The sequence below is a fragment of the Plecotus auritus genome, assembly GCF_963455305.1.
Source record: "Plecotus auritus genome assembly, chromosome: 3".
NCBI lineage: Eukaryota > Metazoa > Chordata > Mammalia > Chiroptera > Vespertilionidae > Plecotus > Plecotus auritus.
The window spans coordinates 119870366-119894574 of NC_137772.1; the positions used below are offsets into that span (position 1 = coordinate 119870366).

The 24209-nt window shown below is 41.6% G+C and overlaps 1 protein-coding gene across 7 annotated transcripts in view; it reads left to right on the top strand.

The window, feature by feature from the left end:
* PARP4 (poly(ADP-ribose) polymerase family member 4) overlaps window positions 1-24209 on the top strand; it is a 165351-nt gene that overhangs the window by 48364 nt on the left and 92778 nt on the right. For all 7 annotated transcript variants that reach the window (XM_080662135.1, XM_080662138.1, XM_080662139.1 and 4 more), the window contains 4 exons: window positions 9425-9520; window positions 14689-14872; window positions 15063-15219; window positions 23458-23582. In XM_080662135.1, coding sequence (XP_080518261.1) covers window positions 9425-9520; window positions 14689-14872; window positions 15063-15219; window positions 23458-23582 — 562 coding nt within the window. The remainder of the gene's footprint in view (window positions 1-9424; window positions 9521-14688; window positions 14873-15062; window positions 15220-23457; window positions 23583-24209) is intronic.

Consider the following 24209-nt stretch of genomic DNA (forward strand, 5'->3'; position numbering starts at 1 on the left):
TTGCCCATTGAGAATGATGTTGGCTGTAGGTTTATCATATAACAGTGGTCGGCAAACCGTGGCTCGCGAGCCACATGTGGCTCTTTGGCCCCTTGAGTGTGGCTCTTCCACAAAATACCACGGCCTGGGCCAGTCTATTTTGAAGAAGTGGCGTTAGAAGAAGTTTAAGTTTAAAAAATTTGTCTCTCAAAAGAAATTTCAATCGTTGTACTGTTGATATTTGGCTCTGTTGACTAATGAGTTTGCTGACCACTGTTATATAAGACTTTTATTATGTTGAGGTATGATCCCTCTATTCGCACTTTTCTGAGCGTTTTTATCAGAAAAGGCTGTTGGACTTTGTCGAATGCCTTTTCTGAATCAATTGATATGATGATGAGATTTTTGTCTCTCAATTTGTTTATGTGATGTATCACATTTATTGATTTAAGGATATTGTACCAGCCTTGCATCCCTGGAATAAATCCCACTTGGTCATGGTGTATGATCTTTCTAATGTAATGCTGGATCCAGTTTGCTAGAATTTTGTTGAGGATTTTGGCATCTATGTTCATTAGGGATATTGGCCTATAACTCTCTTTCATTGTGTTATCTTTATCTGGTTTTGGTATTAGGGTGATGCTGGCTTCATAGAATGAGCTTGGAAGTGTTCCTTCCTCTTGAATTTTTTTGGAATAGTCTGAGGAGGATAGGTTTTAGTTCTTCCTTGAATGTTTGGTAAAACTCTCCTGTGAAGCCGTCTGGCCCCGGGCTTTTGTTTGCTGCAAGCTTTTTGATGACTGCTTCAATTTCTTCCATAGTTACTGGCCTATTGAGATGTTTAGATTCTTCCTGATTGAGTTTTGGAAGGTTATATTTTTCTAGGAATATGTCCATTTCTTCCAGGTTGTCCAGTTTGTTTGAATAGAGTTGTTCGTAGTATTTTTTAACAATCCTTTGTATTTCGTCGGGATCTGTTGTTATTTCACCTCTTTCATTTCTGATTTTGTTTATTTGGTCCTCTCTCTTTGCTTCTTGCTTAACCTGGTAGAGGTTCATCAATCATGTTTATCCTTTCAAAGAACCAGCTCTTGGTTTTGTTGATCTTTTGTATTGTTTCTTTGTTCTCTATGTCGTTTATCTCCGCTCTGATCTTTATTATTTCCTTCTTTTTGCTTACACTGGGCTTTTCTTGTTGCTCTTTTTCTAACTCTTTGAGTTGTAGGGTTAGGTAATTTATTACCATTGTTTCTTGTTTTTTGCAGTATGCTTGTAGAGCTATGAACATCCCTCTCAAGACTGCTTTCGCTGTGTCCCATAGATTTTGGATTGTTGTGTTTTCATTGTCATTTGTTGCCATGATGTTTTTTATTTCTTCCTTGATCTCTCTTGTAACCCAGTCATTGTTTAATAGCATGCTGTTTAGTCTCCATGTGTTTGATTTATTTGGATTGTTTATATTGTAGTTGATTTCCAGTTTTATGCCACTGTGGTCTGAGAAGATGCTTGATATGATTTCTATCTTCTTGAATTTGAAGAGACTTTGCCTATGAACCAACATATGGTCTATCTTTGAAAATGACCCATGTGCACTTGAGAAGAATGTATATTCTGTGGCTTTGGGGTGAAATGTTCTGAAGATGTCAATTAATTCCATCTGGTCTAGTGAGTCATTTAGGATTGATGTTTCTTTGCTGATTTTTTGTTTAGAGGATTTGTCCAATGGTGATAGTGGGGTATTAAAGTCTCCTACTATGATTGTATTGCTGTCAATCTCTCCCTTGATATCCTCCAGGAGTTTTTTTATGTATTTGGGTGCTCCTGTATTGGGTGCATATATGTTTACCAGAGTTATTTCTTCTTGTTGGATTTCTCCCTTTAGTATTATGACATGGCCTTCCTTATTTCTTATTATGTCCTTCACTTTGAGATCTAATTTGTCAGATATAAGTATTGCTACACCAGCTTTTTTTTCATTTCCATTCGCCTGGAAGACCTTTTCCATCCCTTCACCCTCAATCTGTGTGCGTCTTTTTTTCTGAGGTGGGTTTCTTGTAGACAGCAGATATATGGGTCATGTTTTCTTATCCAATCTGTTACCCTATGTCTTTTTATTGGGGCATTTAATCCGTTTACATTTAAAGTTATTATTGATAGGTACTTATTTGTTGCCATTTTTATTCTTTTTTTAAAAAATATATATTTTATTGATTTTTTACAGAGAGGACGGGAGAGGGATAGAGAGTTAGAAACATCGATGAGAGAGAAACATCGATCAGCTGCCTCCTGCACACCCCCTACTGGGGATGTGCCCGCAACCAAGGTACATGCCCTTGACCGGAATCAAACCTGGGACCTTTCAGTCCGCAGGCCGACGCTCTATCCACTGAGCCACACCGGTTTTGGCAACCATTTTTATTCTTTACCCCTGTGTTCCTTCTTCGCTTCCTATTTCTTTTTTTTTTACAGCAGACCCTTTAGCATTTCTTGCATTGCTGGTTTGGTGGTAATAAATTCCCTTAGTCCTTTTTGTTTGTGAAGCTCCTGATTTCACCTTCAATTTTGATTGATAGCCTTACTGGGTACAGTATTCTTGGATTCAGACCCTTCCTTTGCATGACTTTGTATATTTCATTCCATTCCCTTCTGGCCTGATTTTATTCTGTTGAGAAATCAGTTGCTAGTCTGATGGGGGTTCCTTTGTAGGTAACTTTCTATCTCTCTCTTGCCGCTTTTAAGATTCTTACTTTGTCTTTGGTGTTTGCCAATTTGATTATAATGTGCCTTGGTGTCAGTCTTTTGGGGTTCATTTTGCTTGGGACTTTGTGAGCTTCTTGGATTTGTGTGGGTTTTTTCTTCCCTATCAGGGAAGTTTTCTGTCATTATTTCTTCAAATAGGTTTTCTATTCCTTGCTCAGTTTCCTTTCCTTCTGGAACCCTTATTATGCGGATGTTGTTTTGTTTCGTGTTGTCCCAAAGTTCCCTTAGGCTCTCCTCCTGCTTTTTAATTTTTTTTCTAGAAGCTGCTCTACTTGGGTATTTTTTCCCATCTTGTCTTCTAGCTCACTGATGCAGTCCTCTGCTTCTTCTAGTCTACTCTTGATGCTTTCTATTGAGTTCTTTACAGCAGCGATGTCATTTTCTATTTCTTCTTGGTTCTTCTTCATTTCCTCTTGGTTCTTGCTCATATTGTCGAATTTGTCTTCCATTCTTTTCAGCCACCTTATGACCATTTCTCTGAATTCTTTTTCTGGAAGGTTGCTTGCCTCCATTTCGTTTACTGCCTTTTCTGGTGATGCCTGCTTTTCATTCATATGCGGGCTGTTTCTTTGTCTCCCCATGGTCTCTCTTCTCCGGATGTCTGGTTATGTAGTTCTCTCTCTCCTTATCCCAGGCGAAATCTGACCTTTCTGTGGTGGAGTGTAGAGCTTCTCTGAATTCGCGTGTTTGTGCTTATTGGGGACCGGTGTTCTGGGGCTTGCAGCTGTTCCGTGGGTGCCGTAGTTGTTGATTTTCAGGCTTCCGATAAGCTCCACTTTCCCTTTCAAGATGGCGCAGTCTCTGCATCCGAGTCCGTAGCTCCGGGAGGGGACCCAGCTGCAATGGGGGCTGCCCGGTCAGGGGAACCCCATCTAGCAGTCCCCCACCTTCTCCTGGAGTTTAGCTGCCCCTTAACTTGCCAACAAACACTCCTCGTGCGACCCTCAGCTGTTCTTTCTCTCTGCTCTGGGACAAGGCTCGGAACACGTCTGTATTCCGCCGCCATTTTTTTCCCCAGTAATAAATTCTCCTAGCCCTTTTTTGTCTGTGAAGCTCCTGATTCCACATTCAATTTTGAATTATAGTCTTTCTGGGTAAGTATTCTTGGTTTCTGTCCCTTGCTTTGCATCACTTTGTATATTTCATTCCATTCCCTTCTGGCCTGGTGTGTTTCTTTTGAGGAATAAGTTTATATTCTAATGGGAGATCCCTTGTAGGTAACTTTCTGTCTCTGTCTGGCAGCCTTTAAGATTCTTACTTTGTCATTGATGTTTGCCCATTTAATTATGATGTGTCTTGGTGTTGGTCTTTTTGGGTTCATCTTTTTGGAGCTTTTTCTTGCCAACATCAGGGAAGTTTTCTGTCATTATTTCTTCAAAGAGGTTTTCTATTCCTTGATCCACTTCCTCTCCTTCTGGTACCCCTATTATGCAGATGTTGTTTCGTTTTGTGTTATCCCAAAGCTCCTGTAGCTCTCCTCCTGTTTTTTAAGTTTTCTTTCCAATTGATGCTGTGTTTGTGTGTTTTTTCCAACTTGTCTTCTAATTCACTGATGCGGTCCTCAGCCTCTTCTAGTCTACTGTTTAAACCTTCCATTGTGTTCTTTATTGCAGCTATGTCATTCTTCATTTCCTCATGGTTTCTTTTCATGTTGGTAACATTCTCATTTAGCTCCTTGTAATTCCCATTGAGTTGTGTGTATTTGTCATCCAGCCATTTGAGCATCCTTATAACCATTACTCTGAATTCTTTCTCTGACATGTTACTTGCCTCCATTTCATTTAATTCCCTTTCTGGTGATTCCTCTTTTACTTTCTTTTGGGGATTTTTTTTTTTTGTCTCCCCATTTTTTTTCCTGTAACATTTTAATTGTTTCTATGTCTTGGATCCAACTGCTTTGCTACCCAGTTTCTTTTGGGAGTGGTGCTACTGGTGTGGTCTCTCAGGTTCTCTGGGCTTGGTGATCTAGTAAAGCTCTCTACTTGAGCTATTTGGGTTTTCTTGATGTAGTTGGATCTTGAATGTTAGTTTCTTATTCATGGATGAAGTCTCATCATGGATTGGCAATGTGACTCACCCCCGGCTTTGTTGTGCAAGCTGTTTTTCTTTTTTTTTTTTTTTTAAATATATTTTATTGATTTTTTACAGAGAGGAAGGGAGAGGGATAGAGAGCTAGAAACATCGATGAGAGAGAAACATTGATTAGCTGCCTCTTGCACACCCCCTACTGGGGATGTGCCCGCAACCACGGTACATGCTCTTGACTGGAATCGAACCCGGGACCCTTCAGTCCGCAGGCCGACGCGCTATCCACTGAGCCAAACCGGTTAGGGCGCAAGCTGTTTTTCATGTGATCATGTTTTCAGCTCTTGTGGTAAAGGTTGTTTGAGGTCTCACTGGTATGTGCTCACTGTGGGTACCCAGAGTCCACAGCCTGGGAGGAAGGAGTCTCGGGACCTCAGGCTCAGGTACTGTGACTTTGGCTGGTGTGGTATGACTCTTGCTGGATTAGCATCACTCTGCAACTCACTACGAGGGTCCCAGAGCCTGTGACATTGGGGGGCGGGTGTCTTTTAGTCTGTGGTTGAGGCAGTGGGACTCTGGCTAAAGTGATTTTTCTCTCTGAATCACGAGGGGGTTCAGGATCCAGCAGCTGAGAATGTGGAAATATCAGTGACTATGGCTGAAAGAATGTGACCTTGTCCAGGGAGGCAAGTCCTCAGTAACTCACCAAGCTGTCCAGAGGTAGGTAGCCAGGAGGGGGATGTTGTGGGTCCTGCTGAGGGAGCCGTGCGCCCTTGGTTGGAGATGTACATACCCAGTGGCATCTCACAAAGGGGCCCAGGAGCCGTCTGCAAGGGGTGTGTGCTCGTGGGGCCCATACGCTGGATCTGAGTGATTGTGGTGTGCCACCAGCCCCGTGGAGGAAGAAGTCCCAGTTTCTGCTTCAAGGGATGTGCGCCTTTGGTTGGATATGCGCGTCCACCGGCTGCTTACAGAGGTGCTCAGGAGCTATTTGCTAGGGCAGTGGGCTCAGGGGGCCCGTGTGCTGGAGCAGTGCTACCACGGGGACTGGATGCCAGCAGCTGGGGTTGTGTCTTGCGGCAGCTCAGAGAAGCATCTAGGGGCCATCTGCTGGGTCAGCAGGCTCAGGGGGCTTGCGCACTGGATCAGTACAACTGCAGTGACTGGAGTTTGGCAGCCAAGGAGGGAGACATCCATGTTTCTGCTCCCGGGGTCTGTGCCCTTGTTTGGATACAAGTGTGCCTAGTGGAAGCTCACAGAGGCACCCAGGAGTCGCCTGCTGGGGCGGTTGCCTTAGGGGGCCTGCATGCTGAAACCACGTGACCACCATGTCTGTGGGTAGGCAGCTGGGAAGGGGGAATTCAGAATTTCTACTGCCTGGGCCATGCACCCTTGTTTGGATAAGAGCATGCCCAGCGGGGGCTCACAGCGGCACCCAAGAGCGGCCGGTGAGGTGGTCGCTCAGGAAGCCTGCACGCTGGGAAGGCACAACTGAGGTGTCCAGAGGTTGGCAGCCAGGGAGGGGGAAGTCTCACTTACTGCTGCAGGAGCTGTGCAGCCTTGGAGGTGGACGTCTTAGGGTCTGCAGGTCTGCGGGCGGGGCAGCAGGATTTTGGCTGGAGTGGCTGCAGGGTCACCAGCAGTGTCCAAGGCCAGTCTGGGTGGTGGTGCTGATGATTTCTTTGGTGTTTTTATTTTTATCCAGCTTTATTGAGGTATGATTGACAAACACTGCATGTATTTAGGTTGTACAATGTGCTTTTTAAAAAATATTTTTTTATTGATTTCAGAGAAGAAGGGAGAGGGAGAGAGAGATAGAAACATCAATGATGAGAGAGAATCATTGACTGGCTGCCTCCTGCACACCCCCTACTGGGGATCAAGCCTGTAACCCAGGCATGTGCCCGTGACTGGAGTCAAAACCAGGACCCTTCAGTCTGCAGGCTGACACTCTTTCCACTGAGCCAAACCAGCTAGGGCCACAATATGATTTTTTTTAAATGTATACATCATGATGATATAATATAGGTATGCATTATAAAATGATTATCACAATCAACTTAGTTAAAACTTCCATATCTTACCTTTTCTTTCTTATGTCGAGAACGCAAGATCTACCATCTTAGCCAATTCAAGTATACAGTACCATATTATTAATTATTAGTGGCCCAGTGCACGGATTCGTACACATTTAAAAGAAATTAATTAGAAGAAATATTTTAATATCGCTATTCACCCTTTCTCTATAATAGAAGTGTCAACCAAATTCATGATCGACAATGACAGAATGAAACACACGCTTGCAATTGGTGCCAGCGAGAGCTTTATATGTATTGCACATGCACGAGTCAATTTAGCCTTTTATAGATATAGAATAAACATGCTTAATTAGACCTGCTTTCTGATTTAGCTAAACTTTTTCCAGCCCCAGTGAAGCACCCCAACTTCTCTTTCAGGTAATTGTCAGCAACACAGCAGTAAATATCAACATGAAGCAGATTATTATTGTAGATCATGCAGGGAGAACAAAGGGTGAAATATTTAACTGCAGCAGTGTTTGACTATATTCTGCGCAGTGAGAAAACCTGAAGTCGTTTTCAAGGTCCACCATTTCTTACTTCTTTTCAGTTGAGTCAAGTTTCTAAACTTTATAAATCTCTGTTTTCTGGCTGATGAAAAGAAAATAGGATTCTACTGAGTCTCCTTTCTACCTACTCCAGGACTTCTGTGAGGATCAAATGAGATGAAAATGTGAAAACACTTCACAAACATTTGGTTAAAGTGTAAAATGTTTGCACTTGGTTATAAAGCAAGTCATGTTCCTGGGCTGAAGAAACACCAAGGAGGCTAGTGGTTGCTAGGGAGAGTAAGCCAGGCATTGCTACATGATATCATTACCTGGCTCCCACAGAGACCATTTCCTGGCTGGGCTGGGCTGTGGGTCGCATTTTGCGCCATGGCAGCATTGGCTGTGATATGGAGGGGTGTTGCTCTGGGGTGGTGGCGGTACCTCTGTTCCACTTGGGGGAAGCCGAGTGTTGCCTTATCAGTGCCAGGTCCGCACTGCTGTTTCTCTGTAAATGGCCAGTGTGCATCACGGCAGCTCCTGCATTGAGCGTTTGCCCCCGGGTGGTCAGTGCACGTTATAGCGACCAGTTGGATGGTGGCAGGGACACTTAGCATATTAGCCTTTTATATACACTGAGTGGCCAGATTATTATGATCTCTGAATGCATAATAATCTGGCTACTCAGTGTATATCCTATATAATAAAAAGCTAATATGCAAATTGTCCCCTCGACAAGGAGTTTGACCAGCAGGCAGGCCTGCCAACCGCCCATGTCCCCTCCCCCTGGCCAGACTGGCCAGACCCCACCCATGCACGAATTCATGCACCGGGCCTCTAATACACACACACACACACACACACACACACACACACAAACACAAACACACACACAAACACTGAGTGGCCAGATTATTATGCATTCAGAGATCATAATAATCTGGCCACTCAGTGTATATACTAGAGGCCTGGTGCATGAAATTCGTGCACAGGGGGTGGGAGGGTCCCCTCAGCCCAGCCTGCACCCTCTCCAATCCGGGACCCCTCTGACTGATGGTTTAGGCCTGATCCCCGGGAGTCGGATCATCCCTCTCACAATCCTGGACTGCTGGCTCTCCTAACCACTCACCTGCCTGCCTGCCTGATTGCCCCTTACTGCCCCCCTGCCAGCCTGATAACCCCTAACTGCCTCTGCCTGCCAGCCTGATCACCCCCAACTGCCCCCCCCCCCACTGCCGGCCTGGTTGCCCCCAACTGCCCCCCCTGCTGCCTGGTCACCCCACACAGCCTGCTGCTTGGTTGTTTGGTCGCCCCTCACTAACCCCCTGCCGACCAGGTCACCCCATGCAGCCTGCTGCTCAGTCGTTTGGTCGCCCCTCACTATCCCCCCAGTTGGCCTGGTTGCCCCACACAGCCTGCTGCTCCGTCATTTGGTCACCCCTCACTAACCCCCCTGCTGTCCTGGTTGCCCCACACAGCTTGTTCTGTTGTCCGTTCGGTTGTGACAGTCACATAGGCTGATAGATAGATAGATAGATAGATAGATAGATAGATAGATAGATAGATAGATAGATATCATACTGTACATTACAGATATAGAATTTATTCATCTTATAACTGAAAGTTTGTATCCTTTGCATTGTTTTTTTTTATTTTTTAGAGAGAGTGGAAGAGGGGGGCTGGAGGGGAGAGAGAGAGAGAGAGAGAAACTGATGGGAGAGAGACACATCAATTGGTTGCCTCTGCACGCGCTCCAACCTGGCTGGGGATGGGAATCTGCAACCCAGGAATCGAACCCATGATCCTGCGGTGCTGGAGCTGGTGCTGTAACCACTGAGAACATTGGCCAGAGCAGTTTGTACCCTTTGACCAAAATCTTCCCATTTCTCCCAGCCATTCTAGACTTTGGTTCTATGAATTCGACTTTTTAAGATTCCACATATACTAGTAAGGAGGTCATGCAGTATTTCTGTGTCTGGATTGCTTCACTTAGCATAATACCCTTTAAATAGTACCTGTTTCTGCTAGAATTATGAGGCTATAATAAAAAGTTACTTCTTTCTAGTAAACATTATAATGCCCTTTTCTTTTTAGGGGGTTGCTTTTGCCCAAAGTAGTTGAAGATCGTGGTGTGAAAAGAACAGACATTGGAAATCTTGGGAGTGGAATATATTTCAGCGATTCACTCAGGTTAGTATTATTATATCCTTAATCATGTTACTCATACCCATTACCAAGGAATCATTGCTGAATGCTTGCTATATGTTTTCCTCTGTCTTCCCTGGTGAGGGATTTCTCACCCAGAAACAGGTAACTCATTTATTTATCAAACTAAAAAGCTTCTGCACAGCAAGAGAAACTGCCAACAAAACAAAAAGGCAACCAACCAAATGGGAGAAGACATTTGCAAACAACAGTTCTGACAAGAGGTTAATATTCAATATATAGAAAGAACACATACAACTTGACACCCCCCAAAAAAACAAAACAGTCCAATTAGAAATTGGGCAGAGGACCTGAACAGACATTTCTCCCCAGAAGACATACAAATGGCCAAAAAAATTATGAAAAGATGCTCAATCTCACTAGTTATTAGGGAAATGCAAATTAAAACTACAATGAGATACCACCTCACACCTGTTAGGATAGCTATTATAAGCAAGACAAGTAATAACAAGTGTTGGAGAGGCTGTGGATAAAAGGGCACCCTTATTCACTGCTGGTGGGAATGTAAACTGGTACAGCTACTATGGAAAACAGTATGGAGGTTCCTCAGCAAATTAAGAATAGTTACCATATGACCCTCACCACTCCTCTGGGTATCTTCCTGAAAATTTTGAAAACATTTATTCGCAAACATATATGCACCAGCATTGCAGCATTATTCACGGTGGCCAAGATGTGGAAACAACTGAAGTGTCCTTAGATCAGCGGTCGCCAACCTTTCGGACCTCATGGACCACCAGTGATCTGCGGACCACTGGTTGACGACTGCTGCCTTAGATAGATGATGGGATAAAGAAGATGTGGTACATATATACAATTGAATACTACTCAGCCATCATAAGGGATGAAATACTGCCATTTGCAACACCATGGGTGATCTTGAGAATATCATACTAAGTGAAATAAGTCAGATAGAAAGTCAAGAACCATATGATTTCACTCATATGTGGGCTATAAAACTGAAAACAACAAATGAACAAATATGACAAACAAACAAAAACTCATAGACTTAGACAATAGTATAGTGGTTACCAGAGGGAAAGTAGGATGGGATGGGAGGAAGTAGGAGAGGGTAAAGGGAGAATGAATGTTGGTGGAAGGAGACTTGATTTGGGGTGTAAACACACAGATGTTGTATTATAGAATTGTACACTTGAAACCTATATAATTTTATTTGCCGCTAAATTCAATTTTAAAAATTCATGAAAACTTAAAAATATGAGAAAGAAACACGTCACTAAAAGCAGCCAGTTTTCTCAGTATACTGTAGAAGCATGTCTTTTGTGGTGGATAGGCAGGAAAATTATATTTGAAGTCATCTTAGTGATTTTACTACCCTAAGAACTTTTACATATATGTATCCACTTAATCCTTAAAAAGCCTCCTGATCGTCTCATTATTATCGCCTTATCACAGGTGAGAACACTGAGGGCCAGTGAGAATATCTTGCCCAGGGTCACACAGCATTTTGTCTGTCTCCAGAGCCAGGAATCTTAACTTCTACAGCATATGACCTCTCTTCTAAAAAATTTATTTTATATAAAACTCTATATGCCTGGAATAATATTTCATCCTGAATATACTTGTTAATAGTTAAATCTGCCTCATAATAGCCACAATGTATTGTGTGCCTGCCCTGTGTGAGGCACCAGGCTAAGTGCTTCATGCATGTTGTTGTAAACCTCACAATTGGTATTATCACATCGTTTTATGGAAAGGAAACAGAGTCGTGGAGATTGAGTAACTTTCCTAAGGTCACAGAGCTAGTTAAAGATGGAACCTGGGATAAAGAATAATTATCCAGGATATTTAAAGATAATTATCCAGGATATTTAATTATCTAGGATATGTAAAGAGTTTCTACAAATCAATAAGAAAAAGATAAACAATCCAGTAAGCAAATGGGCAAAAGACATGAATAGGAACTTAACAGAAGAGGAAACATGTATGAAAGGTAACATTTGAAAAGATAAGTAATCAAGAACATGAAAAGTAAACCATAATGCTACCTTTTTTTACTCTTATCACTTTGACAAAAAAAAAAAAAAGCTTAACATCTCGAGGTGGCAGTCTCTCTAGAACAATCTGAATTCTCAAACACTGCTAATAAGAGTATAATTGATAAACCTTCAGTTTTTGTATTATCTGGTATAATTGAAGAACAGAGCTGATGGCATGATTCAGGAGTTCTATAGGTTGGCCTGTGAACCAGAAAACAGTGCTTCCCAACCTCGCTGCACATTGTAATCACCAGGGGGGAGCTCCATTGGTGCAAACACTATGGTGCTGATTTTACCCCAGAGTAGTTAAATCAGAATCCGTAGGGGTGAGGCCTGGGTATCAATAGTTTTTAAGTTCCTGGATGATTATAATATGCAGCCTGGGTCAAGAATCACTACCCTAGAAAAACTCTAGGCCAGGAGGCATGTATGGGAGTGGCTAAGATCACTAGTAACAGAATGCTGGAAATGACTCACATGTCCACTGACAGTGCAATGAATTGATACATTTTTGTGTGGTCCTACATGGAGTCCTGCATGGCACTTTTAACAGGTGACTTAACAGCTACACATGTCAAATGGATGAGCCTGGGCATATAGCACAGCAAAAATGATCATATGATTCCATATATATGCAAAGTTCAAAAACAAGCAAAACTAAACTTTACATTGTTAAGGGACACATACCGATGTGTCAATACTATGAAAGAAAGAAAACGATATACACAAAATCAAGATAGTGATTAGATCACCCCTGGGTGGCAGGGGAGGTGATACCAACAGAAATATTGATGATATTCTATTTCTTAAACTTGGTGGCACTTATATGGGTGTCTTATTATAATTATTGAAACAACATTAATATTACAAATGCTCTTTTGTGTATAAAATATTTCAAAGTAAAAATTCTTAGATATTTAAATATTTAAATTTTTTCAATTGGCATTCAGTTGAATCTAACCAAATTGAAGTCCATTGTGACTTTTGACAGAGTGGTTTTGGTGAAGAAGTATAAATAGAGCCAAACAGCAGTGACTTGAGAAGCGGTCAGCAAACAAGCTGTGAAAACTGGACAGATAATATGCAAAAACAGGAAAGAAACTAGAACACCTTCTTACACCATACATAAGAATAAACTCAAAATGGATAAAAGACTTGAATGTAAGACCTGAAACCATAAAAATCCTAGAAGAGAACACAGGCAATACAATCTCTGACATTTCTCTTAGTAATATTTTTTTCTTATATATCTCCTCGGGCAAGGGAAACAAAAGAAAAAATAAACAGATGGTACTACATCACACTAAAAAGCTTTGCACAGTAAAAGAACAATCAACAAAATGAAAAAACCTTCTGAATGGGTGTCATCAATAAATCAACAAACAAGTGTTGGTGAGGATATGGAGAAAAGGGAACCCTTGTGTACTGTTGGTGGGAATGCAGGTTGGTGCAGCTACTATGGGAAACAGTATGAAGATTTCTGAAAAAAATTAAAAATGGCCTTGGCCGGTTTGGCTCAGTAGATAGAGCATCAGCCTACGGACTGAAGGGTCCCACGTTAGATTCCCGTCAAGGGCACATACCCAGGTTGTGGGTTTGATCCCCAGTAGGGTGTGTGCAGGAGGCTGCCGATAAATAATTCCCTCTCATCATTGGTATTTCTCTCTCTCTCTCCCTCTCCCTTCCTTTCTGAAATCAATAAAAAAAAATATTTTTTTAAAAATTGAAAATGGAACTCCCTTATGTCCTCTTTGGAGAAGTGTTTTTCAGATCCTTTGCCCATTTTTAAAAGATGCTTTTTAATTGATTTTTAGAGAGAGAGAGGAAGGGAGAGGGACAGAGAGATAGAGAGAAAGAGAGAGAGAGAACTATTGATCAATTGCCGCTTCTGGGGATTGAGCCTGCAACTAACCAGCAACCTCTCAGTGCATGGGACAATGCTCAACCAACTGAGCCACACCAGCTAGGGCTCCTCTGCCCATTTTAAAATTGAATTTTAAAAATTAAAAAAATAATAAAAGAAATTTGATTCAAAAAATTAATTGACATTCAGTTGAATTTAATGAAGTCCTTCATGACTTTTGACAGAGTGGTTTTGGTGTAGACATATGAACAGAGCCAAACTACAGTGGACTGAGAAATGGTCAGCAAACAATCTAGTAGAGATGGTCACTGACTGTGGAGGGTGGAGAGAAAGGGAGGAGACAGAGAGGGGCAGATGTGGAGAGGGTCTAGAAGACAAAGTCTAGGTCCAGGTTCCATGGGAAGGAGCTAGCATGTTTGTAGTTACAAGAAAAGAGCCCACAGAAAGGAGAGGTGTATAAGAGGAATGGGGGAAATTCATTTTTTAGAAGTGCAAGTCTTAGAAAGGATAGAACAAATGGTCATTAGGCAATGCTTTTACATTTTGGTCTTGATCTTTGAAAAAATAGAAGTATGTCCCCAATGTCCCAACTTGTGTTCCTCATAGCAAAAAGTGCTTTATTAAAAGCTGCTGATTCCTGAAGAAAGTTACAGAATCCCTCATTTGGGTGTCATTGGAAATTTTTGTTTTTCTTTTTGGATTCAGAAGGCTCGTGAGAATATAGCACCTGTCTTTCCCTTTGATCAATTCTTAGTAATACTTGGTATTTAATGTCCTTTCTGAGCTTTCGTGCAGAGAATTAGCCTACTTTTTATTTTTTAGTAGTCTTATTTTTTTGTTAATTCTCACCCGAGGATGTTTTTCCCATTGATTTTTAGAGAGAGTGGAAGGGAGGGATAGGACAGAGAGAGAAATATCGATGTGAGAGAGACACCGACTGGTTGCCTCCCGCATGCATACCAACTGGGGCCAGGGATTGAACCTGCAACCCAGGTACGTGCCCTTGACTGGGAATCAAACCTGCGACCCTTTGGTGTGTGGGTTGACGCTCTAACCACTGAACACACTGGCCAGGCTACATCAAATTTTTAAATAAATAAATGAATAATACAATTCTAAATGAATCTTCAGAGATACTTCAATAACAGTAAAATTTGGAATGTTCTACCAGAAAAGTTTTTTTTGAAAAATCTCCTATGTATGTAATAAAATGTTGTAGCCATGTTACTATAAACTGTAAATTTGTACTTACTTCCTTTCACCTGCAGTACAAGTATTAAATACTCACACCCAGGAGAGACAGATGGCACTAGACTCTTGGTCATTTGTGATGTCGCCCTCGGGAAGTGCATGGACTTATACAAAAAAGATTTTTCCTTAATAGAAGCACCACCAGGTTATGACAGTGTCCATGGGGTTCCTGAAACAGCCACTGTCACCACAGACTTTGAGGTACTTGTATCAAGAAATAGACAGAGAGGCTCCTGTTTTTACTTAATATGCTTAAGTTTAAATAATTATTGTATATCTAGTGTCTGGATTCAATATTTTCACATTCAATAATTAGCAAACATGAAACTCTGCTTTTATAAAAACATGTACCAATAAAGCTTATTTCCCCACCTATTTATGTTTGCTCTAGGATGATGAATTTGTTGTATATAAAACCAGTCAGGTTAAAATGAAATATATTATTAAATTTTGCATACCTGGAGATGAAGTAAAGGACTTTCACCCTTATAATAATATTGAATTAGAGGAACACACACCTGAGGTTTTGAATTTTTCAAAAGTTGAAGGTAAGACAATGTTCTTGAATGCTGTTTCATGTAATACTATAGAACTCAATATTATATTTTCAATGGAATTTATATTCATGTTTGGTAGCTACTTATGACCTCAGACATAAATGTTCATTTCCTTTTTTATTTTGTAAAAATGAAAACCAGGATGCTTGTGAGAGTTTAAAGTGATCTCAAAATTATACTACTTCACTGACACACCAAAGTTGAGCTCATCCACCTCAGGATAGCCACAAAAACCCACTGATACAGTTAAGATGTCAGTGTGCAGAAAGTGTAATGGCGGCTGATAGGATAGACCAGTGGTCGGCAAACTGCGGCTCGCAAGCCACATGCGGCTCTTTGGCCCCTTGAGTGTGGCTCTTCCACAAAATACCACGGCCTGGGCGAGTCTGTTTTGAAGAAGTGGCGTTAGAAGAAGTTTAAGTTTAAAAAATTTGGCTCTCAAAAGAAATTTCAATCGTTGTACTGTTGATATTTGGCTCTGTTGACTAATGAGTTTGCCGACCACTGGGATAGACAGAAGGTTCAACTTTAGAATCAGGAAGCTTTGGTTCAAGTGCCACTTACTAGGCTGTGTGATCTCCAACAAACCATATAACATCTCCAGGCATCAGCTTCTCTCTAAGGGGAATGAGACCAATATCCATACCACAGTGCTGCTGTGAGGATTGCATGGGATAAGTGAAGGCACCCCGCAAAATTGTAACATGCAGCTTACCTATTAGTAGTATAAATAACTGAGGGGATGAAAGCTTCTTAGGAAATCATAAGCCCAAACTACTATAACTTTAATTAGTAGCATTGTAAAACACAGACATTTTTAACTGTGATCAAAGTATTTTTTTTAATCAGAAATGTATGGCTTCAGACTGGGGAGAAACGGGCCTAGTGAGAATAATCTTACCTGAAAAAAAATCCCAGAGGAAAAGGAAAGAAGCGGAAGGAATGACTCTTTTACTGGCAACTTCCTGCTGGATTTGCAGTAAAGTAACTATTACCCAGACTGGAAATTAATAAAGGAGAACTATACAATCCATTGATATTAGAAAAAAATGAAAGCCATGGCACCAAGGATTTTGACCTCGAGGAAAACTGGGAAAATATACATGAGTTTGAGAGTGAGTGGCACTGTGATGCAGGAAATTACCAAAGGGGTGCCTTTTACTTATAGCAAAAATTTCAGTTGTACAAATGATCAATATAATAAACTCTCAATTAATTTTCCTCAAAAGCACAGTGTTTTTGTAAGAAATAATACATACATAATATTCTATGCATGATGAGCCATTTGCAAGGAATTGGTTAAAACTGAAAAATAACATCAGTGATGCAGGAAACAAGTATATAAAGTATTTGGAAAATAGAATTGGATTACGTTTGCAGGTACACCTTGCTGAACTGCAGATGTTTAAAAATGAGGAGAAAATTTGTGACTGCAATAAAGTTGAGAAAACTATCAATAATTATTCCTCAGCTTCACCACAAAAATTTTTTTTCTCAGTATCAAAAACATGTCTAATAAATGTAGGAGGATTTTTAAATGGTACAGGAGAACACATATTAGGGGAATGTCTTATCAACTTAAGGACTATAGGAAGACTTTCAGCAAAAGTTCAAACATTAAGAATCATGAGACAGTTCACTGTGGACAGAAACCATACAAACATCATGAGTGGCAAAGATTTTAATCAGTGCTCACACCTTATACACATCAGAAAATCCACATTGGTGAGATACCATATAAATGTAGCATGTAGCAAATTGTTTAGAGGACATTCAAGCCTTGCAATTCACCAGAGAATGCATGATGGAGTGAAACCTTACAAATGTAATCAGTGTCATAAGGTGTTTTTTTTCAATGTTCACAAAATTAGACTTGTGAGAGATTCATACAGGTGAGAATCCTTATATATGTCATGAATGCATAAAAGCCTTTGCTGTTAGTTCCATCCTTAGTAGACATAAGATAATCCATACTGGAGAGAAACCTTTACTCAATTTGTAAGCCTTACTAGGCATCAGAAAATACATACTGGAGAGAAACCACATAAATTTAATTGTATGGTGAGACTTTTATTGAACTTAAGGCCTTACAGATCATCAGGAAACTCATACATTTATTTCTTATAAATGTAAGAAATGTTATAAGGGTTTTTCCAGACATTCACAACTTTGGAGTCATAAGAGAATCTATATAGGAGAGAAAACTTAAAAATGTGGTGAGAGTAGTAAAACCTTTACACAGAGGTCAAATCTTACTCAACATAAGAAAAGCCATACTGGAGAGATACCTCACAAATATAGTGTATGTGTCAGGGCTTTTACATGATTTGCAAGCCTTACTGAGCACCAGAAAATACATACTAAATAGAAACATTATAGACCAAATTTATGTGACAGTGCTTTTTTTAAAAAATAAATCTTTATTATTCAGATTATTACAGATGTTCCTCTTTTTTCCCCCCATAGCTCCCCTCCACCTGATTCCCCACCCCACCTCATGCCCTTACCCCCCGCCACTGTCTTCATCCATAGGTGTAAGATTTTTGTAGTCTCTTCCCGCACCCCTCACACCCCCTTCCCCCGAGAACTGTCAGTCCATTCCCTTTCTATGCCCCTGATTCTATTATACTCATCAGTTTATTCTGTTCATCAGATTTTTTATTCACTGGATTTTTAGATTCACTTGTTGATAGATATGTATTTGTTGTCATTTTGTTGTTCATAATTTTTATCTTTGACTTTTTCTTCTTCTTCCTCTTCTTAAAGAATACCCTTCAGCATTTCATGTAATCCTGGTTTGGTGGTGATGAACTCCTTTAGCTTTTTCTTGTCTGTGAAGCTCTTTATCTGACCTTCAATTCTAAATGATAGCTTTGCTGGGTAGAGTAATCTTGGTTATAGGTTCTTGCTGTTCATCACTTTGAATATTTCTTGCCACTCCCTTCTGGCCTGCATAGTTTCTGTTGAGAAATCAGCTGACAGTCATATGGGTACTCCTTTGTAGGTAATTAACTGTTTTTCTCTTGCTGCTTTTAATATTCTCTCTTTGTCTTTTGCCCTTGGCATTTTAATTATGATGTGTCTTGGTGTGGTCCTCTTTGGATTCCTCTTGTTTGGTGTTCTCTGCGCTTCCTGGACTTGTAAGTCTATTTCTTTCACCAGGTAGGGAAAGTTTTCTGTCATTATTTCTTCTAATAGGTGTTCAATATTTTGCTCTCTCTCTTTTTCTGGCACCCCAATAGTTTGGATGTTGGTATGCTTAAAGTTGTCCCAGAGGCTCCTTACACTATCTTCATATTTTTGGATTCTTTTTTCTTTTTGCTTTTCTGGTTGGGTGTTTTTTGTTTCCTCATATTTCAAATCTTTGGTTTGATTCTTGGGGTCCTTTGGTCTACGGTTGAATTTCTGTATATTCTTTATTTCAGACAGTGTATGCTTAATTTCTGACTGGTCCTTTTCCATTTTTTTGGTATTCTCATTAAGATCCTTAAAGGTCTCACTAAGTTCCTCAGCGGTTTTTAGAAGATTCTTGAGTAACCTTATAAATGTGGTTTTGAACTCTATGTCCAGTAGTTTGCTTTCCTCCATTTCTTTCATTCGTGACATGTTTCTTCGTCTCCGCATTTTTGCTGATTCCCTGTGTTGATGGGTTGGTTTTCTGTGGTAGGTGACCTATAGGGCCCAGTGGCTCAGCCTCCCCTATCACCTGAGGTGGACACTCTTGGTGCACCCCTTTGTGGGCTGAGTGCAAAGTCTTGTTGTAGTTAAGCCTTGATTGCTGTTGGTACACTGGGAGGAATTGACCTTCAGGCCAATTGGCTGTGAGGACCTGCTGTGTCTATAATGGAAGAACTGCTGTGCTGGAGACACGCTTATGGTGCAGAACTTGTTTCAGTGGGGCTTTGGTACTCACTGAGTCTGCCTCTTGAATGTATCACTTATGGATGTGAGTAGTTGAAATCTGGTGTCATCTCACACTGACCACTAGGTACACTGGCTTCTGGATCTCCAATGGGGTGCAGGTCAGCTACTGTCTGAGGCCACCCAGCAGGCGCTACAGCGAGATCTGCAGATTTCTCCTCTTTGCTTGGGGTTTGGAGGTTTTGGAGCTGTCTGACCAGAACTGCAGTTTGTTAGGTTAAGCTGCGATAGGGCAGGCCATTTATATGCAAAAGCTGCTGCGCAGAGCTTGGGTTGGTTTGTAAATTGTGCAGGACGGGGTCTCAGGGAATCACTAGGCTAGGGCGTGGCAAACAGCGATGGCTGCCAGTCAGCCCTCTCTGCGTCTTTGAGTTTCTGCATCCCCACGTCCCATGCCCCAGCGCAGTAAACAATGATTCCTGCACGCACCTCTGCAAGAAAGCCACCCTCACTTTCCAACCCGATGGCAGACAGTCCAGCTTCTCCCCGTAGGGGTGTGGGTGCCCAGAGTCTCACCAGAAACTGGAGTTCAGAGTAATTGGGAGCTTGTGTCTCCCTTCGGGTTGAAAAAAACAGTGCACCCAGTCACCAGCCACCAGCCCAATTCGCGTGCCTCCGTACATCTGCTTTTCCACGTGTGTGCACATCTCAATGCTCTTTTCTCTTTCCTTCTAGTTGTAGAACTTCTACTCAGCCAGCTTTCCCGTGGTTCTGGGTGATAGACATTTTGTCTTTTAGTTGTAGTTTTGGTGTGGTTGTGAGAGGCAGCACGTACAGGTGTATACCTTATGCCGCCATCTTGGTTTCCCTGTGACAGTGCTTTTATTCAAAGCTCAAGCTGAAGCTTTGAATAAAAGTAAAAGGAGCCAGACTGGCATGGCTCAATAGTTGAGCATCGACCTATGAACCAGGAGGTCACAGTTTGATTCCTGATCAGGGTACATGCCTGGGTTGCGGGCTTGCAGGGGCATGCAGGAGTCAGCTGATCGGTAATTCTCTCATTATTGATATTTACTAGAGGCCTGTTGCAGGAAGATTCCTGTGAGAATCGGGCTTCCTTGGGCCTATTCCTGCAAGAATTGGGCTTCCTGTGACCGGAGCGAAGCTAAGGCAGGCTTCGCTCCCTTCTCTGCTGCCTTGCTCCCTCCCGTCTCCGCTGCCTCGCTCCCTTCTTCACTGCTTCGCTCCCTTCTGCAGCACTTGCCTTTCTTCTATGCTGTCTTCAGTCTTCACTCCATGCCTGTGTATGCAAATTAGCCTCCATCTTTGTTGGGTTAATTTGCATACTCGCTCCTGATTGGCTGGTGGGTGTAGCGGAGGTATGGTCAATTTACATGTTTGTCTATTATTAGGTAAGATATCTGTCTCCCTCTCCCTTCCTCTCTGAAATCAATAAAAATATATTTTAAAAAAGTAAAAGGAAACCTTTATACATATTATTGAAGTAAAACTTATGCAAGTGTTCAAACCTTATTCAAAGCCATAGACTCCATTGTGGAGAGAAAACATGTAAAACTCATGTATGAGACAAAGCCTATAACCAGGGCTATAATCAAAGGCTATAACCTCACTTGATGAATATACATCTTTGAGAGAAAGTACATAAATATATGACAACATTTATCAAACTTTAAGCCTCATAGGATATAACAGAGTTCTTATGTGGGAAAAAACTTACAAATGTATTGAGTGTGATCAGCTTTATAAAAAATGTACAACCTATGGTCAAGACAGAATTCACATAAGTTTGAAACTATACAAATATGTCAAGATCTTTAGCAATGAACTGGATACACGAAAAAATTCCTACTGGACAGAAACATTACAAATGTAATGAAAGTGATATGTTTAAATCAATTTTCTCAATGAATTACATAAGAAAATGCATATTAATTCTATTACTTTTGAAGATTAACCAATATCAGATGTTAAATTCCAGAGAGAATTAAAACTTAAAATTATTTAAAAGTCAAACTCATTAGAATGTTGTCTGTCAATTTAGAGCAAGAAGATTTGTGGTAAGGTATAATTATTTTGAGTTTATACAATGTTTTTATTCAATTATTTGAGGTTTGTTGGAAGGGTTACATTGTTATTGATGACTTACAACATGAAATCTGTTGATGTTATGCTTTTATTACAAGCTTTTCAATTTTCACTAGGATGGCCTCAGGGTTAGAGATGAAAGAACCTGCTTCATCAGGTGGGGTTTATTCAGATACACATAACCGGGTAAAATTAAAACACTAATTTTAAGATACAATATGGCATAAATTTAAGAGTCTGGGGATTGGCAGAGCATACATGTAAAACTGTTATCTAAATTATAGTGCATTTTGTGGTCACAGCCTCTTCTCTAAATTTGTTGGTATGACTGAGGGTTTCCATTGATGATCATAGGAAAGGATTACTCTACCAGGTTATTAGGAAACAGAGTACGCCAGGACACTGAAAGAATGAGTTTTTCATGTTAGAACTAGAGGCCCAGTGCACAAAATTCGTGCTTGGGGGGGGGGGGTGTCCCTCAGCCCAGCCTGCACCCTCTCCAATCTGGGACCCCTTGAGGGATGTCTGACTACCCGTTTAGGCTTGATCCAGGGAGGATCGGGCCTAAACAGGCAGTCGGACATCCCTCTCACAATCCAGGACTGCTGGCTCCCAACTACTCGCCTGCCTGCCTTCCTGTTTGCCCCTAACTGCTTCTGCCTGCCAGCCTGATCACCCCCTAACCACTCCCCTGACAGCCTGATTGATGCCTAGCTGCTCCCCTGCAGGCCTGGTCACCCCTAACTGCCCTCCCCTGCAGGCCTGGTCATCCCTAACTGCCCTCCCCTGCAGTCCTGGTCACCCCTAACTGCCCTCCCCTGAAGGCCTGGTCACCCCTAACTGCCCTCCCCTGCAGTCCTGGTCACCCCTAACTGCTCTCCCCTGAAGGCTTGGTCACCCCTAACTGCCCTCCCCTGCAGGCCTGGTCATCCCTAACTGCCCTCCCCTGCAGTCCTGGTCACCCCTAACTGCCCTCCCCTGAAGGCCTGGTCATCCCTAACTGCCCTCCCCTGCAGGCCTGGTCACCCCTAACTGCCCTCCCCTGCAGGCTTGATCGCCTCCAACTGCCCTCCCTTGCAGGCCTGGTCCCTCCCAACTGCCCTCCCCTGCTGGCCATCTTGTGGTGGCCATCTTGTGTCCACATGGGGCAGGATCTTTGACCACATGGGGGTAGCCATCTTGTGTGTTGGAGTGATGGTCAATTTGCATGTTACTCTTTTATTAGATAGGATGATGGGCTACTAGGGATGGAATAAATGATAACAAAAATGGAAGATGAATAATGTTCTCCCTCCTTTTTGAAAGTTAACAGCTGATGCATATTGTAGGTTAAGGAAAATGTCTTATGTTTGGAAACAGAAAAAAGATACATTGTAGGAAACAGTTTATTAAAAAGAACCAGAATAGAGTATGCTTGTGAAGGATTAAGAATTAGCCACTTAAAATGCATTTTGATGCCCTGGCCAGTTTGCTCAGTGGTTATAGTGTTGGCCTGCCAACCAAGGGGTTGCGGGTTTGATTCCTAGTCAGGGGCACTTACTTGATTGCAGGCTCAGTCCCCAGCCTGGTTGGGGCACGTGCAGGAGGCAACCAATCAATTGTGTCTCTCTCACATAGATGTTTCTCTCTGTGTGTCTCTCCCTCTCCCTTACACTCTCTCTAAAAATCCATGGAAAAATATCCTTGGGTGAGGATTAAAAACAAACAGAAAAAATAATGAGTCTGGGAAGAGAATATACCTCTAACCATATTTGTATTTTTGTACTACCTGATATAGTATATGAACAGTTTTTCAACATACTGTATTAGGAGTTTGATTTAGTCTTCCTTGGATCAAAAGTCTAGGGAATCTCATATTTCTCCAACACACTTTTGTAGAACAATAAATAATAGTGACTGATTAGTTCAAAAGTACAAGCCGGGGAGTGCAGCTGTCTAGAGTTAGCCTAAGCTGCTCTTATTCAGAGTTTTTTAAGACCTTGATGTACTTGTGTGTATCCTTAAACATATGCCTTTCAAGTAGTGGCATGGCTAAGTTTTCAAGACGACCTCTCAACATCTGTAGATTTAAAAGGCAGAGTGTCTGTTGACAATGCTGCCCTCTTTCTTTTCATTGGCTACTGAAAATCATAAAATGCTGTTTGTCCATTTCTCCTGAAGTATCATGTATGAAGGGGAGGAGAAGGATTAAAAATCAAGATAATAAAAATAGAGAGTTCAAGAATGGCTTTAAAAGGTAACATTAATATTTTTAATGTATAGATTACCAGTTACCAGACACCAAACCTTTCAGCAGCATCAAGGCTGGTCTCCAGGACACCTCTGGGAATTCAGTTCCTCTTGAGGGCCTGCACATCAAGGGGAAAATAATGGACTTTGTAGCCCAGGTGAGCTCTTCGTGGTTTTATGATACTTAAGCCAAATGGATGTCAATCATAAATGAGCATTGGATTACAGTTGCATGAACTCAACAAAACATGTACATTTTTCAAATTTGTTTATTTATTGAGCATCTACTACATGCTGGGGACTGTTCTAGGCTCTGTGCATACAGCAATAAACAGAATGAAAACTCTGCCCTCACAGAGCATACATTGCATTGGGGGACGAGGCAATAAACATGATCAATAAATAAAATGCATGCCATGTTAGATGGGGGTAGGTGCTAGAGCCAAAAATCAAAGCAGGTAGGGATGGGAGTTGTACAGGTTAGAAGGATTTCAACTTGGAAGTTGCATGGCCAAGGAAGGCCTCACTGAGATGACATCTAAGCACAGATCTGCAGGAAATGAGGGACTAAAGCCTATGGACTTCTGAGGGGTGCTCATTCCAGGCAGAGGAAGCAGCATGTGCAAAGGTCCTGAGGTAGGAGCGGGTCTAATGCAGTCAAGGGACACCAAAGAGTTCCACTGTGGCTGGAACCCAGTGGAAAGGGGAAGCATGGTAGAAAATTGGGTCAGAGAGTTGGGTTGGGGAAGGGCAGCTCACATCAGGACACAGGACACACTATCTTT